The sequence below is a fragment of the Melanerpes formicivorus genome, unplaced genomic scaffold, assembly GCF_026170545.1.
Source record: "Melanerpes formicivorus ecotype bairdi unplaced genomic scaffold, bMelFor1.0.p_v2 SCAF_80, whole genome shotgun sequence".
Classification (NCBI taxonomy): domain Eukaryota; kingdom Metazoa; phylum Chordata; class Aves; order Piciformes; family Picidae; genus Melanerpes; species Melanerpes formicivorus.
In genome coordinates this window covers 1,113,729-1,127,790 of record NW_027142432.1, presented here as the reverse complement: position 1 = coordinate 1,127,790, position 14,062 = coordinate 1,113,729, and the positions used below count along the sequence as shown (strand labels likewise).

Here is a 14,062-nt window from a genome sequence, read left to right as displayed (position 1 = left end):
CTTCAGGGTGTTGACATCCATCTGGCTTTCCCAGACAGCTCCTACCCTGATATTTCCACACCTTCACTCAGAGCTCTGCACTCTTCCTGCCTGTTCCTTGACAGAAAAAAGCAGACATGGTCTGTCCAGACTCCTTCTGGGTCACCACTTGCACCACAGCTCTACACTTTGAGTGACATTGTTTTGTCCTGGCCTCCACTCTGACCCTTTAAGTTGCACCTTCTGAAGGCTTCCTTCTGTGTCCACAACCAAGAAAAGCTCCATCACCTGACACCTCCCTTCAAGCAGGTGCACATCACCCCTGAGCCTTCACTTCACCAGGCTAAAGAAGCTCAGCAGCTTCAGGTGCTAGATAGAGACTCCAAACTCCATCCAGGCAGATCTCCTGCAGAGCTTCTCCTGAACCTCTCCATTCCTGCAGACTAAGGAACTCCACAGCCAGACACCAATATTGCAGATGTGGTCACAGCAGTGCTGAGTGCAGGGGAAGACAACCTCTGTGTCTGGATGGCCACACCCCTCCTACCACAGCCCAGCTGCACTTGGCCTTCTTCACTCTGCTCAGGCTCTGCTCCTTCCCAGGCCATTGGGAATGGTCACTGCCAGAGGCCTTTCTGCCTGGGCACAAAGCAGAAACTCCAGCTGTAAAGCAACAGCCAAGATACCTCCCTGCTGCTGCCTGGCACAGTCCCCAGCTCAGCCCTGGGTCTGCTACAGGCCAATGACACAAGGGGATTGGAGTTTGCAGTGACCTCACACTCACCTCATGGCCAAGTGGCCTCTCCTGCCCTAGGAGATCCCCAGCCCTCACTAATGTCCCAATATTGGCCCAAGGCCTCAGACTGCTTGTGGCCTGGCAGCTGAGCAGGTACAAGAAACCTCTCCAGGGCCTTCCAAGGCAGGTCCCTGCTGCTGCCTCTCAGCTTCTCCAGCAGCCAAAGATAAGCCCTGTCCTTGCTGTTGTCCCCTTAGGCCATCATATGGCAGGGAGGTGACAACCCAGCTCCAAGGCTCTTCCTGCAGGGGCCACCAGGTGCTTAGAGACGGAGTCACACAAGTCCCTTGCACACCACATGCCTTCTGCTGCCTGCTGGGAACTCTGGCAGCTGGGAGGCCAAAAGTCCAGAGGCCAGGCAGGAGTCAGGGGCTGCCCTCTCAGTTGCTGCAGCAAGAAGTGACCTCCCAGTCCCTTTGCGGCTCTCTTCCTGCTGCTGCCCTCTCAGCTGCTGAGCCAGCAGTGACCTCCCAGCCCCTGCCCAGCCTTGTGGCAGCTGCTGTGCAGGAGATCCTGAGGCACAGCTGAGCTACCCAAGGCATTGCCACCCATCTGCTCCTGGTGTTTGTGAGCTGCTCAGGCACAGGCCACCTCCTGCTCTTCTTCCAAGGCCATGAGGCTGCTCTGGGAGCTCCCAACCCCTGCCCTGTGCCAGGGGCCAAGCAGAATCCCTTAAGTGTGGGAAGGGATACAGGTGATGATTTAGAGCAGAGGATGGAGGACTGGGGCTGAGGTGTCAAGATTGGGGCTGAGGGCTCAGATCTGTCCTTCCAATCTGTGGCTCAGGCCAAGGCTGTGGAGAGGCTTTGGTGTCTTGCTGAGGGTGCTACGTAGGGCTGAGGGGAGAACCAGCTCTGAGTTGCACAGCTTGGGTTTGGATTGGGGATCTGTTGAGGGCTGGGGTAAAGGGCAAGGCCTCAATGCGAAGGGTCAGGGGTAGGTGTGTGAGAGGCTGAGGTGGGATGGGTGAGTTGAGGGATGAGCTCACCACCTGTGAGTTAGAGCAGGGGACTGGAATCAGGGGAGGAGGAGTTTTGGTTGGGACTGATTAGAGTGTGAGGGGTCCAGGCTTTACTGGGAGGTGATCAAAGGATGGAGTTTTTATAGGGAAAAGGCCTAATGTGTGTTTGGAGGGATTAAAGGGATCCTGTTTTGACTGGGGCAGGGCTCAGACTGTACTGGGAGGGCATGAGGGTGTGCAGTTTGTACTGGGATGGATGCAGATGTTACTGGGAAGGGAGCCAGGGGATATATTCTGTGCTGTGCTGGGACGCAGACTATAGAGGAAGAAGACAATATAAGGTAGCTTTTATTGGGATGAAACATCATCTGTACTGGGATAGGGCTAAAGGAACAATATTTAGGCTGAGTCTGTACTGGAAGAGGGTCAGGGTATCCAGTATGGATTCTAAGTAGGTGCAGTCTGTAATTTGAGGGAGTTGGGGGATGAAGGCATGAGGAGACCTCCTGTTCTGATGGCAGTGCTGCTCCGGAGCACAGCTCTCTCACAAAAGCTGCCATGAACTGTCCCTGCTTGCAGTCCTAGCGCTGCCGCACAGCAGCACAGAGCCTGAGCTGCCAGAGCACTCAGGCCTTGCCCCAGCACAGAGGCTCAGCAGGAGAGGGTGGAAGAGAAGAAAGAGCAGCTGAGGACAGCCCAAGCTCTGGGGCTCCCTGGCACTGCTGCTGTGCTGAGACTCTGCTCCTCCATCTCTGCACACAGGCACTGCCCTGCAGCTCCACAGAAGCCTTGGAAGAAGGAATTCAGAGAAACAACTCCCTGCAGGGTCCTTTATTGTGTTCAACACACAGGGAGCACAGCTCATCATGTCTGCAGCCTCTGGGTCACACCAGACAGGACAATGAACCAGAAATGGTCTGAAGAAAGACATTTGTGTAGGAACAACATTCTCACAAGGGGAACACCACCAGCAGCAGCCAGAACTTGAGCAGCCAGGCTGGGCCTGCACTGAGTGACATCAGAACTGCTCTGCAGGAGAAGACAAAGAGTTTATTGCTTCTGAAACCAGCCACAGATCAGTTGGCTCAGGGCAGCCTTGAGGTCCTGGTTCCTTAGGCTGTAGATGAGAGGGTTCACTGCTGGAGGCACCACTGAGTACAGAACTGACACCACCAGGTCCAGGGATGGGGAGGAGATGGAGGAGGGCTTCAGGTAGGCAAAGAAGGCAGTGCTGACAAACGAGGAGACCACAGCCAGGTGAGGGAGGCAGGTGGCAAAGGCTTTGTGGCGTCCCTGCTGAGAGGGGATCCTCAGCACTGCCCTGAAGATCTGCACATAGGACACCACAATGAACACAAAACAGACAAGGAATAAACAGGCAGTGAGCACAAGAAGTCCAAGTTCCCTGAGGTAGGATGTGGAGCAGGAGAGCTTGAGGATCTGGGGCACTTCACAAAAGAACTGGTGCACAGCATTGCCCTGGCAGAGGGGCAGGGAAAACGTATTGACTGTGTGCAGCAGAGCATTGAGAAAAGCACAGGCCCAGGCAGCTGCTGCCAGGTGGAGACAAACTCTGCTGCCCAGGAGGGTCTCATAGTGCAGGGGTCTGCAGATGGCAACGTAGCGATCGTAGGACATGGTGGTGAGGAGAAAATACTCTGCTGACATGAAAAAGGGAAACAGAAAGACCTGAACAACACATCCTGCATAGGAGATGTCCCTGGTGTCCCTCAGGGAATTGGCCATGGATTTGGGCACAGTGGTGGAGATGGCACCCAGGTCAAGGAGGGCAAGGTTGAGGAGGAAGAAGTACATGGGGGTGTGGAGGTGGTGGTCCCAGGCTATGGTGGTGATGATGAGGCCATTGCCCAGCAGGGCAGCCAGGTAGATGGCCAGGAAGAGGCAGAAGTGCAGGAGCTGCAGCTGCCTTGTGCTTGAGAATGGCAGGAGGAGGAAGTGGGTGATGGAGCTGCTGTTGGACATCTGCTGCCTCTGGCCATGGAGACCTGTCCAAGGAGGGAAAGGCAGTGACAAGTTAGGGCACACTTCTCTCAGCCTCATCGTAACCTCCCTCCCTGCGCGGCATGAGGAATGGATCAGCTCAGTCCCATCACTACCAGCCCATGGCAGAGTTCATTGCAGCTTCAAATGCAGCAGTGACCCAGAATTGCCATGAAGATTCCTCTGGTGTCAGAACAGAAAGTGACCAACAGCCCAATCCTAGGGAACAAGAGTCCCATGGTGGTGGGTTCAAATTTCCCCCCAGCATTAGCTTTGCCAGAGCAGCTCAGTTAGAAGCAAATGAAGCTGTATTGACAAGCAAGAGCTACACTCTACAATGGAAGGCAATGAACAGGTACAAAATATCCAGGAGTGATAATATTAGACAGGTATTTACAACTAGCAAACGACACAAAACTCACCTGGTCAGAGACCATGGAAGCTGTTCCACTGCCCCCAGCCCCTAGCCCCCTGTTCCAAGAGAGGAAGGAGGAGTGGAGAGAGAAAAAAAGCAGTGGGTTAGACTTAGCCAAGGCCAGCCAAAGCAGGTGATCTCTCCTGAGAAAAGCAAAACAGCTGAGATCAGAAGAGAAGAGAGAGAATTGTTATGGTACAGCTCCTCTGGTTCCAGATATTTATCCAATGAATTTGTGTAGGATAATCTTTTCTTTCCCTTTTCACACCCAAGAGTGATCTATTTATTTTGTTTCTGCTTTTCTGCTCAAAATCTGTAACTAAATTTTAAAGGCATAGCCTAAAACCACCACACCCATGGAGAGGTGGAGAAAGAGGGAGCAGGCCTGCAGTGCTGCAGAGACAGTGAAGGGAAGAGAGAAAGGCAGAGGGGCTGGAGGCGAAGCCTTCTCCTTACCCAGCTCTGCTCACTGCTGCTCACAGGATGGAACTGAAGGGCTTTGGTCATCCTTCTGTGTGCACACTCCAGGAGCCTTCAGCTGAGCATCAGCTGCCGAGATGGAGATGCCTCCAGGAGCTACAGCTGCAGTGTGCTGCACCCACAGTCTCACAGTGTCAGTGACTGCAGTGTCTTCTCCTCCAGTGAGTTCTCAGTCACCCTCCCAGTCCTGGCCACCTTGAAGCTCTCTCTGCCTTCCTCATGTCCCTGAGATCCTCTGGCAGTGTCCTCAGCCCTGCTGTGCTGTTCTGCTCTTGGCCAGACCTGTCTCCTGCAGTGCTGCCTGCTTGCCAGCAGTTCCTTCCAGCCCAGGAGTCCAGCCCAATAGGGCAGCAAATGACCAGCCCAAGGTGTTTTAATGACTCGTATGGTGGCTTTTGGTGCCCTGTAACCCTTAGGGATTGAGAAGAAGCTGATGAAACCTCTCCAGAAGACAAAGTCAGAGTCAAACTCTGAAGTTTCTTCTACTCTTAATGGGTCCCAATGAAGCATACTGGGAAAGGGTCCCCAGGGTCTAGTTAGAGCAGAAGGAGAGAGTGGATGCAAGGGAAGCTTCACTGGAGGCACAGAAGCATCTCCAGGATCTGGTGAGAGCAGAGAACTGAGGCAGTGCTGACAGGTCAGGACAAGCAGCTAAAGGTGGCTCTGCTCTTGAGTAAACCTGGAGGGGTTTCATTGATCCAAAGGGCCAAGCCCTGACCCCCAGCCCCTGGCAAGGCAGATCCTGTCCCTCACCTGTGGCTCTGGGCTCTGATTCACCCGGTGAAATCATTTTTATCAGATGCTTTGTGCAATAAAATCCTCTCCAATTAGCTGCAGAAACCTTGGCAATAATTAGAGGTTCAGCAGTATTTTAATGAGACCCATGGAGTATTTGGGGCTGATTACATCATCCTCAGGTACTGCCAGGAGACTCTGCCAAGGTACTGTCAAGAAGCCTCTCAAGAAGTCCAAGTCAGAAGCAAACTCCAAAGTACCTTGAAGCACTGATTGGCCTCACTGAGGCTTGTTACTGACAAAGGCTCCCCAGGGACTCGTTAGAGCAGCTTGTTAGAGGCCAGGATTGCAGGGAGACAAAGGCAAAGTACAGGGCAGAAAAGTATGCCTTTGTTCTATGAAACATAAAGCCAAGCCCTGACCACTGCCCTTGCAATAGAAGAACCTCAAAGCCTCAAAGCCAAGTTTCTCCTCACAGGCCTTGGTGGCAGAGACAACTGCTCAAGCCAAGGGTACAAATACCTTGGTCCTGTTGGGCCTCTGAGTCTTGCCAGAGCCCTTGGCCATCCCTACTGCAGCCTCTCCTACACTGTCCCATGCCTTTAGTTCTTTCCCTTCAGGCTGCTGACACCAATCTTGCTTCCCCACTCAGCTCTCCCCCTGCCATTTCCATCCCTTCCCTGAGCTGTCTCAACTCTCCCTGCCATTTCCCAACACCTCTGGATGGCCTCATGCATAGCAGCTCTGCCCTTTGAGGGACATTTCTTTGGCCTCATCTCCACTCTGAACCTTTCAAACTGCACTTTGTGGAGGTTTTGGTCTCGTAACACACCCAAGGAGAGCTCCATCCTCTCTGAAACTACCCTTCAGCCATGTGAATACTGCTATGGCAGTGCTCTGAACCCCATTCAGCAGGCTGAAGCAGCCCAGGTCCCTCAGCCTCTCTGTCTGAAAGCCTGCACAGACTCCTTGTTGGTGGAGCAGGAATTGTTTATTGGCACAGAACAAGCAGTTTATACAGGAAAAATCCAGCAGGCTAAGCAATTCCCTGACATTCCTACACCACTGCTGCGCACTGAATTTTCTCCTTTGATATGCAGCTGGCCATTGTTATCTTCATCCCATATCAGGTTGAGTTTCTCCAGCATGGAGGCAAGTGTCCTCCTGTCTCGCATTTCAGGTTGTTTACCACATTCAGCTCTTCTTTATCACCAGGCCAGCCTTCCAGTAGCAGCAGCCTGTTGTTCTTTCTTGTCCTGAAACCTTCCACAAATACTTTCTGCTTTCCTACAACTCCCCATTTTTATATGGTTTAAACCAGCAGCCATCACTTGTGCCCTGACCATCCTCCTGTTCCTGGAGGCTATGATTACAAACACCATTAACACTATAATTACAATGCAAATCACCACAAGGATTCCACCTCTAACCCACACTCGTAGATTCAGATCTGAGAACCAATTGTTTGGATTCAGCCAGCTCAGATCTTTGTTCAGTGCTTGCCATGTTGAATCCATCCTCACCTGTTGTGTATTGGCTAATTGCAGTTCCAGCTGATGCTTCAGTGTTTGGACATTATATTTCAAGGAGCTTTCAAAGGCCCCTTATAAATGTGACCTGAGTGAGTTCCAATCATGCTGAGAGTCATTCCAAGACAAGGATGTTACACACATGTCCTGCTTATGATATTCCCAATCACACTGCAGCATCATATGGGGCTGCAAGGCAGCTTGTTGGTCTCCAAACCAAACAACACTGGCCTCAAGCATGCATAACCTTGCCATTATTTCCTCATCTATAGCTTCCTGCAGCTGCAAATCATTTGTCACATTGGCTAACAAAGTTCTCACTGTGTCCACAGTTTGTATGCCTTTGTCAGAGCTGTAACTGCAGCAGCTGGGGATGCTAATATTATCACAGCTGATATTATGGCAAACATTAACCATCCCACAAATCTTTTTGTCCTTTTTCTGGCATCCTTTAGTCCCTGGTCTAATAGCCTGAGAACATGACCCAATCCATTCTCACTCTCCCACCCTCTTGTCATATTCACTGGGATCCATGCCTCTGCCCTTCTTCGAAAGGGAATGATCATGCTCTGCTGATCAATGTCCTTATTGTAATGGGTTGGGGCAGACTCCTCCTCACCACAGGCAGAAATAACAACTCAGACAAATGGATTGCAAAAGTGATGGAAAGTTTAAATAGAAACCCAATAAAAACAACAATGAAAGTTGTACAGAGAACCACAAGCACTGTGACAAAAGAGAGAGATCCCAGAACATACCCAAGAACATCCCATCCCTACCTGGGGGTGCACCCAAACCCCCCAGGGCTCTTTCCTCCCCCCCAAACCCAGCCTTGGGCCTGGGCAGGCCCAAGGGAGGCAGCTCATGCCATTTTACCTAGGCAGCAGCAGGGGACAAAAGAGGAAGTGAAGACCCCATGTGGATGTTTTATAGGGGAGCAGGGCATTATGGGAATGCAATACCTGGTTTCCTGTGACCACCCCCCTGGGCTGGGCCCACCCCTTGGGACCTCCCAGGTGTAGTCTGTGCAGTGGCATCCGGGCCAGCACCCAGCCTAAACCACCACACTTATCAATAATACAAGTCTTAAAGGTAATATTGCTGCAACTAAGATGATAAATGCTTGATTCATTATAGATTATACAATCAACAGCTATTCCTAACACCTATGGGTGGGTAGTACACACAGTAGCAAAGGAACTATGAAGTACAGGTTCTACTAAGATGCCTTTACACCTACGAGGTGGTGGAGTCACCATCACTGGAGGTGTTTAGGGGAAGACTTGATGGAGTGCTTGGTGCCATGGTTTAGCTGATTAGATGGTGTTGGATGGTGGGTTGGACTCAATGATCTTGAAGGTCTCTTCCAACCTGGTCTATTCTATTCTATTCTATTCTATTCTATTCTATTCTATTCTATTCTATTCTATTCTATTCTATTCTATTCTATTCTATTCTATCCTACTCTACTCTACTCTACTCTACTCTAAATAGTTCTCTTTACCAGTGGTAAAGCTAACCTCCACAACTGTTTCCTTATCACACTTTCAGTACCATTCCATGAGAGCTGTGACACAGGGCCTTCCCATGATACACAAGGTGATTTTATCTTTGTGGATTCACATCAAGAGATAGAAGAGGGAGGGAAGGAGGGAGGGAAGGAGGGAGGGAAGGAGGGAGGGAAGGAGGGAGGGAAGGAGGGAGGGAAGGAGGGAGGGAAGGAGGGAGGGAAGGAGGGAGGGAAGGAGGGAGGGAAGGAGGGAGGGAAGGAGGGAGGGAAGGAGGGAGGGAAGGAGGGAGGGAAGGAGGGAGGGAAGGAGGGAGGGAAGGAGGGAGGGAAGGAGGGAGGGAAGGAGGGAGGGAAGGAGGGAGGGAAGGAGGGAGGGAAGGAGGGAGGGAAGGAGGGAGGGAAGGAGGGAGGGAAGGAGGGAGGGAAGGAGGGAGGGAAGGAGGGAGGGAAGGAGGGAAGGAAGGAGGGAAGGAAGGAGGGAAGGAAGGAAGGAAGGAAGGAAGGAAGGAAGGAAGGAAGGAAGGAAGGAAGGAAGGAAGGAAGGAAGGAAGTTTTAAACAATTTTCACAACAGACATGAGTTTTGATTGGCTAATGGCACCAATCTGTTTTACACCATCATTAGACACCAGTAGCATATTGGACACTACATTTTGAATCAGTTATATAAAATTACACAAGGTAAAAGAGTAACAATGCTGAACCCCATAGCAAATAGGACAAAATTCGTTTCATCACTGTTCCTCCTGGAAGCCAGGAGAACAAATCCATAACTTACACCCTGCCCTGACAGTCCTTCAGTTGGAACTGAAGTGAGAGCTTCCTTCCAGATTCAAATGGATCTGCAGGGACACCAGGAAGGTAGAGTCCTTGAAAGATGTCTTCTGTGATGATGCTGTGAGGAAACTTTTTTCCAAGGGTTGCAGCCTGCAAAACTTGAGAGGTCTTTTATATTGTAGCAAGACAAATCCATCTGTCCATGCATCAAGGAATCTTCAGCATTTGAGTTTAAATGAGAAACACAACCTCAAAACATACAAAACTGCTATTGCCAGGTTTCACACACACACACACAGAGGTTCTCTGAGCCACCCCCTCAGGTGCTGTCCCTGAAAGAGTTGGCTTAATTAGACTGGGCCTGTAAGTACCCTTGATTGTTACAACTTCTGTCAAAGCCAAGCTAAACACAAACAGCCTTTCCCAAACCACATTCCCTGCACACACACACACACCCCTTTTTTGTTTGGTTTGGTTTGGGTTTTGAGTCCTTAATGATTCCACCTGGGTCCTTTTACAATGTTTTGGTGAGCTGCTGGATCACACTTTACCCCTGCTCACCACTTAGGAGAGAAGCCCTTAGCTGCCCTGGGAGGCACACAACTCCCCTCACCTAATGGTCCCACCAAGAGGGGAGCGGTGAGCTCAGACCTCTCCTTGGGCTAAGGCCAGCATCTCACAATCAATTCTAATGGCCTTGTGGATAATCCATTAGCCTGGAGAAAAGGAGGCTCAGGGGAGACCTTATTGCCATCTACAACTACCTGAAGGGAGGTTGTAGCCAGGTGGGTGCTGATCTCTTCTCCCAGGCAACCAGCACCAGAACAAGAGGACACAGTCTCAAGCTGTGCCAGGGGAGGTTTAGACTGGATGTTAGGAAGAAATTCTTCATAGAGAGAGTGACTGCACATTGGAATGGGCTGCCCGGGGAGGTGGTGGAGTCACCATCATTGGAGGTGTTTGAGGGGGAGACTTGATGGAGTGCTTGGTGCCATGGTTTAGTTGATTAGATGGTGTTGGATGATAAGGTGGACACGATGATCTTGAATGTCTCTTCCAACCTGGTCTACTCTATCCTATCCTATCCTATCCTATCCTATCCTATCCTACCACTTCCTTTGGAATACCTTTCTTCTCATCCACCAGGAGACAAAGGGGGGATCCAAAATGATGTTTTAGTCCTCTTAAGCTATCATAGTACAGAGACTGATACACAGGAGCAGTCCCATCTCCTGCTCTGTGTTCCACCACGACTGGCATTGCACACAGCTGTAACATCTCTGTATTTATAAAGCCCTTATCATCTTTATCCTTTAAAACATCAGAACTTGATGTTTGCAAGGGTGTAGCTACACTTGGAACATGTTCAATAATCAACAACCCATTAGACATTTTAACATCATCCTGCACATTTCCTCCTTGATAAAGCATCCCCTTATCCCTCACCCCCATATTGCTCATAGCAGTGGCAGGAGGGACACAAACACCTCTGTAAAGTGGGGAAGGGGGGTAGACAAAGCCCCTGCCTGCTGCGGTATAGAAACCAAATGAGGCTGAGGGTAAAAACCTGCTGGAAAAGGAAAGGGATAGGGAAGAGAGTTAACAGCTTCAGTAGTGGCATTTAAAGGAAGAGAAGAGGATAAACTCGGTGCTGTGGGTTGTAAAAGTGGCTGGTGTGATTTGTTGAGCAATTCTTGAGCAATGGAGCTGTCAGGATCAAGAGAGATTAGTTTCTCATCAGTCACTTGAGCTGGTGGGTTTAACTTTGCATCTGGCTTTGTTTGTTTCTCCTGTTCATTTACTTTCTGCTCCATTTGAGGCTTTGCTCCTTCTGCAGCTGCTGCGGTTGCCTTAGGCAGAGGTACCTGTGGGCATGGACCTGGCTCCTTTGCTGTATTGGACTTGGGGAAGAATGACACAGACCCTGGCAAATTTCAGCCCAGCTCCAATGGCAGCTCTGGCTGTGCTGACTCAGCACTGTAATTGTTCTCATCAGCACTAATTGGTGTTCAGAAGGGCAGGAGATGTTTATTCCTGGCGGAGCCCCCAGCCTCTGAGAAATGCAGAGAAAAAAGAGGCGATTTTGGTTCAATCTGCTGGAAAGGCTCTCAGGCAGGTTAGAACCTGGGTGGATCTATTTGTGCCTCTTCTGCACTGTGGCCTGGTCCCTGGCGTGGCTGCAGCGGTGTTTGTTGCAATTTGCTTTCTGGGTGAAGCTCTTGCCGCAGGCGGCACAGGTGAAAGACTTCTCTCCTGCGTGCACACGACGGTGCAGGCTGAGGGCTCCATTGTGGGTGAAGCTTTTGCCGCGGTCGGCACAGCTGTTTGGTTAGTCTCCGCTGTGGATGAGTTGGTGCCGGATGAGTCTGGTGCTCGTGGTGAAGCTCTTGCCACACTCAGCACAGGGAAATAGCCGCTGTCTGGTGTGGATGCGGCGGTGGATGGTGAGGGTGTCGTTGCGACTGAAGGTCTTGCCGCAGTCCCTGCAGGTGAAGGATTTCTCGGTGCTGTGCACACTGCGATGTCGCCAGAGGCCAGCTCTCTGAGAGAAACTCTTGCCGCAGTCAGCACAGCTGTACGGCCTTTCACCAGGATGGGTGCGGTGGTGGATGGCGAGGGATGAGCTCCGGGTGAAGCTCTGGCCACAGACAGTGCAGGTGAAAGCCCTGTCTCCAGTGTGTGTGAGGCAGTGCTGCATGAGGCCAGAGCACCTGCAAAACCTCTTGCCACAGGCAGTACAGGTGAAAGACTTCTCTCCAGTGTGCACACGATAGTGAGTGGTTAGATCACCCTTGTGGGTGAAGCCTCTGCCACAGTCAGCACAGACGACGGGCCGGGTACCAGAGTGAGGGCATTGGTGCTTCACCTGTTCTGAGCCAGTTGGGAAGCTCTGCCCACACTCAGGGCACTGAGGAAGCTGCTTGGGTGGCACTGAGGGACCTGCTCTGGCTTCATCCTCCTCCATACATCCCTTCTCATCCTGGTCACCTTCATCGTCATCATTGTCCTCCTCTTCATACTCATAGTCACCATTCTCCTCAGCATCATCATCGTCATCCATCTTGTCCTCTTTTTCCTCCTCATCCTCTCCCTTGGGGCTGCACGTTGGCTTCTCCAACTTGATCTCTGCGTGCTGCTTCTCCTCCCAGCTCGTGTCTGGGTCCTTCTGTGAGGCCATACTGCAGAAGGAAGGGGTCACAGCTCTGCAATAGGGAAGATGGTAGCACCTGAGCCCAGGACCTCAAACCCTCAGATCCCGCCTGGGTCATGGCACTCCCTGACTCCCAACACCCAGCTGCAGGAAAGAATGCAGAGGGGAACTCAAACCTTCATTTGTTGCCACAGTCTGGGCTCAGACCTCTAATACCTGTGCTGAGACCCCAGGTTTCTGTGATCAGTGGCCTGAGGTACCCTGGGACTTACAAGTGGTCTTGTCCTACTCTCCTTGAGCCTCGTGGCATTGCCAGAGTAGTCCTGTCCTTTGATCTCCCCTGGCTCAGACAATGGAGGCAGCAGCACTGACCAAGGAAGATCAAACCACCTCCAACCTTCTCCCACCACCCTCCAGATCCCAACCCCCAAACATCATCTCCTGCTCACAACTGACTCCCACCACAGCTGATGTCCTTCAGAGACCCTGGAGAGGTAAAATTTGGTGGGCAGGAGGGGCTGGAGGAGATTGAGAGGTGCCCTGGGGGCCTGGGATCCTCCTGATGTTGCCCCACTCTGGGTTCCATACCTGCTGGCCTGCTCCAAGGGGCAGTCCTACAAACTCTACTCTTCCCAGGACACAGAGGAAGGGCTGATGGGAGAAAGAGGGACATAGCTCCTGCCACAGAGAGAAGTAAAGGGCTCAGAGGAGAGCACTGACCTGCAAGGGATGGCTCAGCACTGCCCAGGACCAGCCAGCACAGCTCAGCCTTGCTGGGGGCAGCTCCCAAGCCCAGCAGCACAGCCACAGCACACAGCCAGGGCTGCTCAAGATGGGAGGCCTCAACAAGTGCAGACTCAGCTCCTTGCCCAGCACAGAGTCCCCAGCACACAGCTGCAGGCCAGCACCACAACACAGCTGCCTCCACACAGCCTCTCCCAGCCCTTGCCTAAAGCTTCCTCCCACTGCCTGCCCAGGCCTCTGCTGCCTGCAGCTGCATTTGCCAGCAGATCTTGCTCTGGATCCCGCTCTCCTCCCTGGCTCTGCCCCCACCACACCCACTCTGTGCTCAGCTCGGCCCTGCACACCTCTCTGCTGCCCACTCCCCAACAGAAGATCAGAGCAGCCCTCAGGACACACACAAAGGGAGATTCATGACCTCTGGAGATACAGCAAAGGGGGAAGGGACTTGGGCAGCTTCTTGCTAAACATCTTCAGCCCTCACTGGGATGCTGGAGGAGTTTCTGGCTCCTGCCCAAACCTCCAGCACCCTTCACACACCTGCAGCCCAAAGAGACTCAGTGGAAAGGGTTTGGCTTCCTTCCCTCCCTTCTCTCACCTTGCTCTTTGCAGTTCTCCTGGAACTGCCACTCCACATCTACAAGAGAAAATGAGGTTGGATGGGAGGGCACAGTGCCCATGGGCTGCTGTTCATCTCCCAGCTGACACAGGCAGAGCTGCAGCACAATTCACTCCTTTCACCTCCTCAAATGCTGCCAGATTCTGCCATTCCCTGCACACACATTTGCCACCTGGGCCCTGGATCCTCTCCCCTTCTTGGGGGGACAAGGCCTAATTCCTGCCTTAGCACACCCAGGCCCTTCCCTCATTCCCAGCACATCCATGGCCCTGCTGCCTTGGCTGTCCCATGGCCCTGTGTCCCTCACCTCCACTGCCACTGCAGCTGGAAGGGTGGAGTGGGAAATGCTGTGGCTGAGGAAGCATCTAA

The 14,062-nt window shown here is 52.0% G+C and overlaps 2 protein-coding genes across 2 annotated transcripts; both read right to left on the bottom strand.

The window, feature by feature from the left end:
- Positions 1–2,786: 2,786 nt before the first annotated feature.
- Positions 2,787–3,719, bottom strand: LOC137454345 (olfactory receptor 14A16-like). Its single transcript, XM_068164394.1, has one exon. The coding sequence runs from the start codon at positions 3,717–3,719 to the stop codon at positions 2,787–2,789; it is 933 nt and encodes a 310-aa protein (XP_068020495.1).
- Positions 3,720–11,260: 7,541 nt separating this feature from the next.
- On the bottom strand, positions 11,261–12,259 carry LOC137454369 (oocyte zinc finger protein XlCOF26-like). The gene has a single exon (XM_068164415.1). The coding sequence runs from the start codon at positions 12,241–12,243 to the stop codon at positions 11,512–11,514; it is 732 nt and encodes a 243-aa protein (XP_068020516.1). The 5' UTR covers positions 12,244–12,259; the 3' UTR covers positions 11,261–11,511.
- Between the last annotated feature and the right edge of the window lie 1,803 nt (positions 12,260–14,062).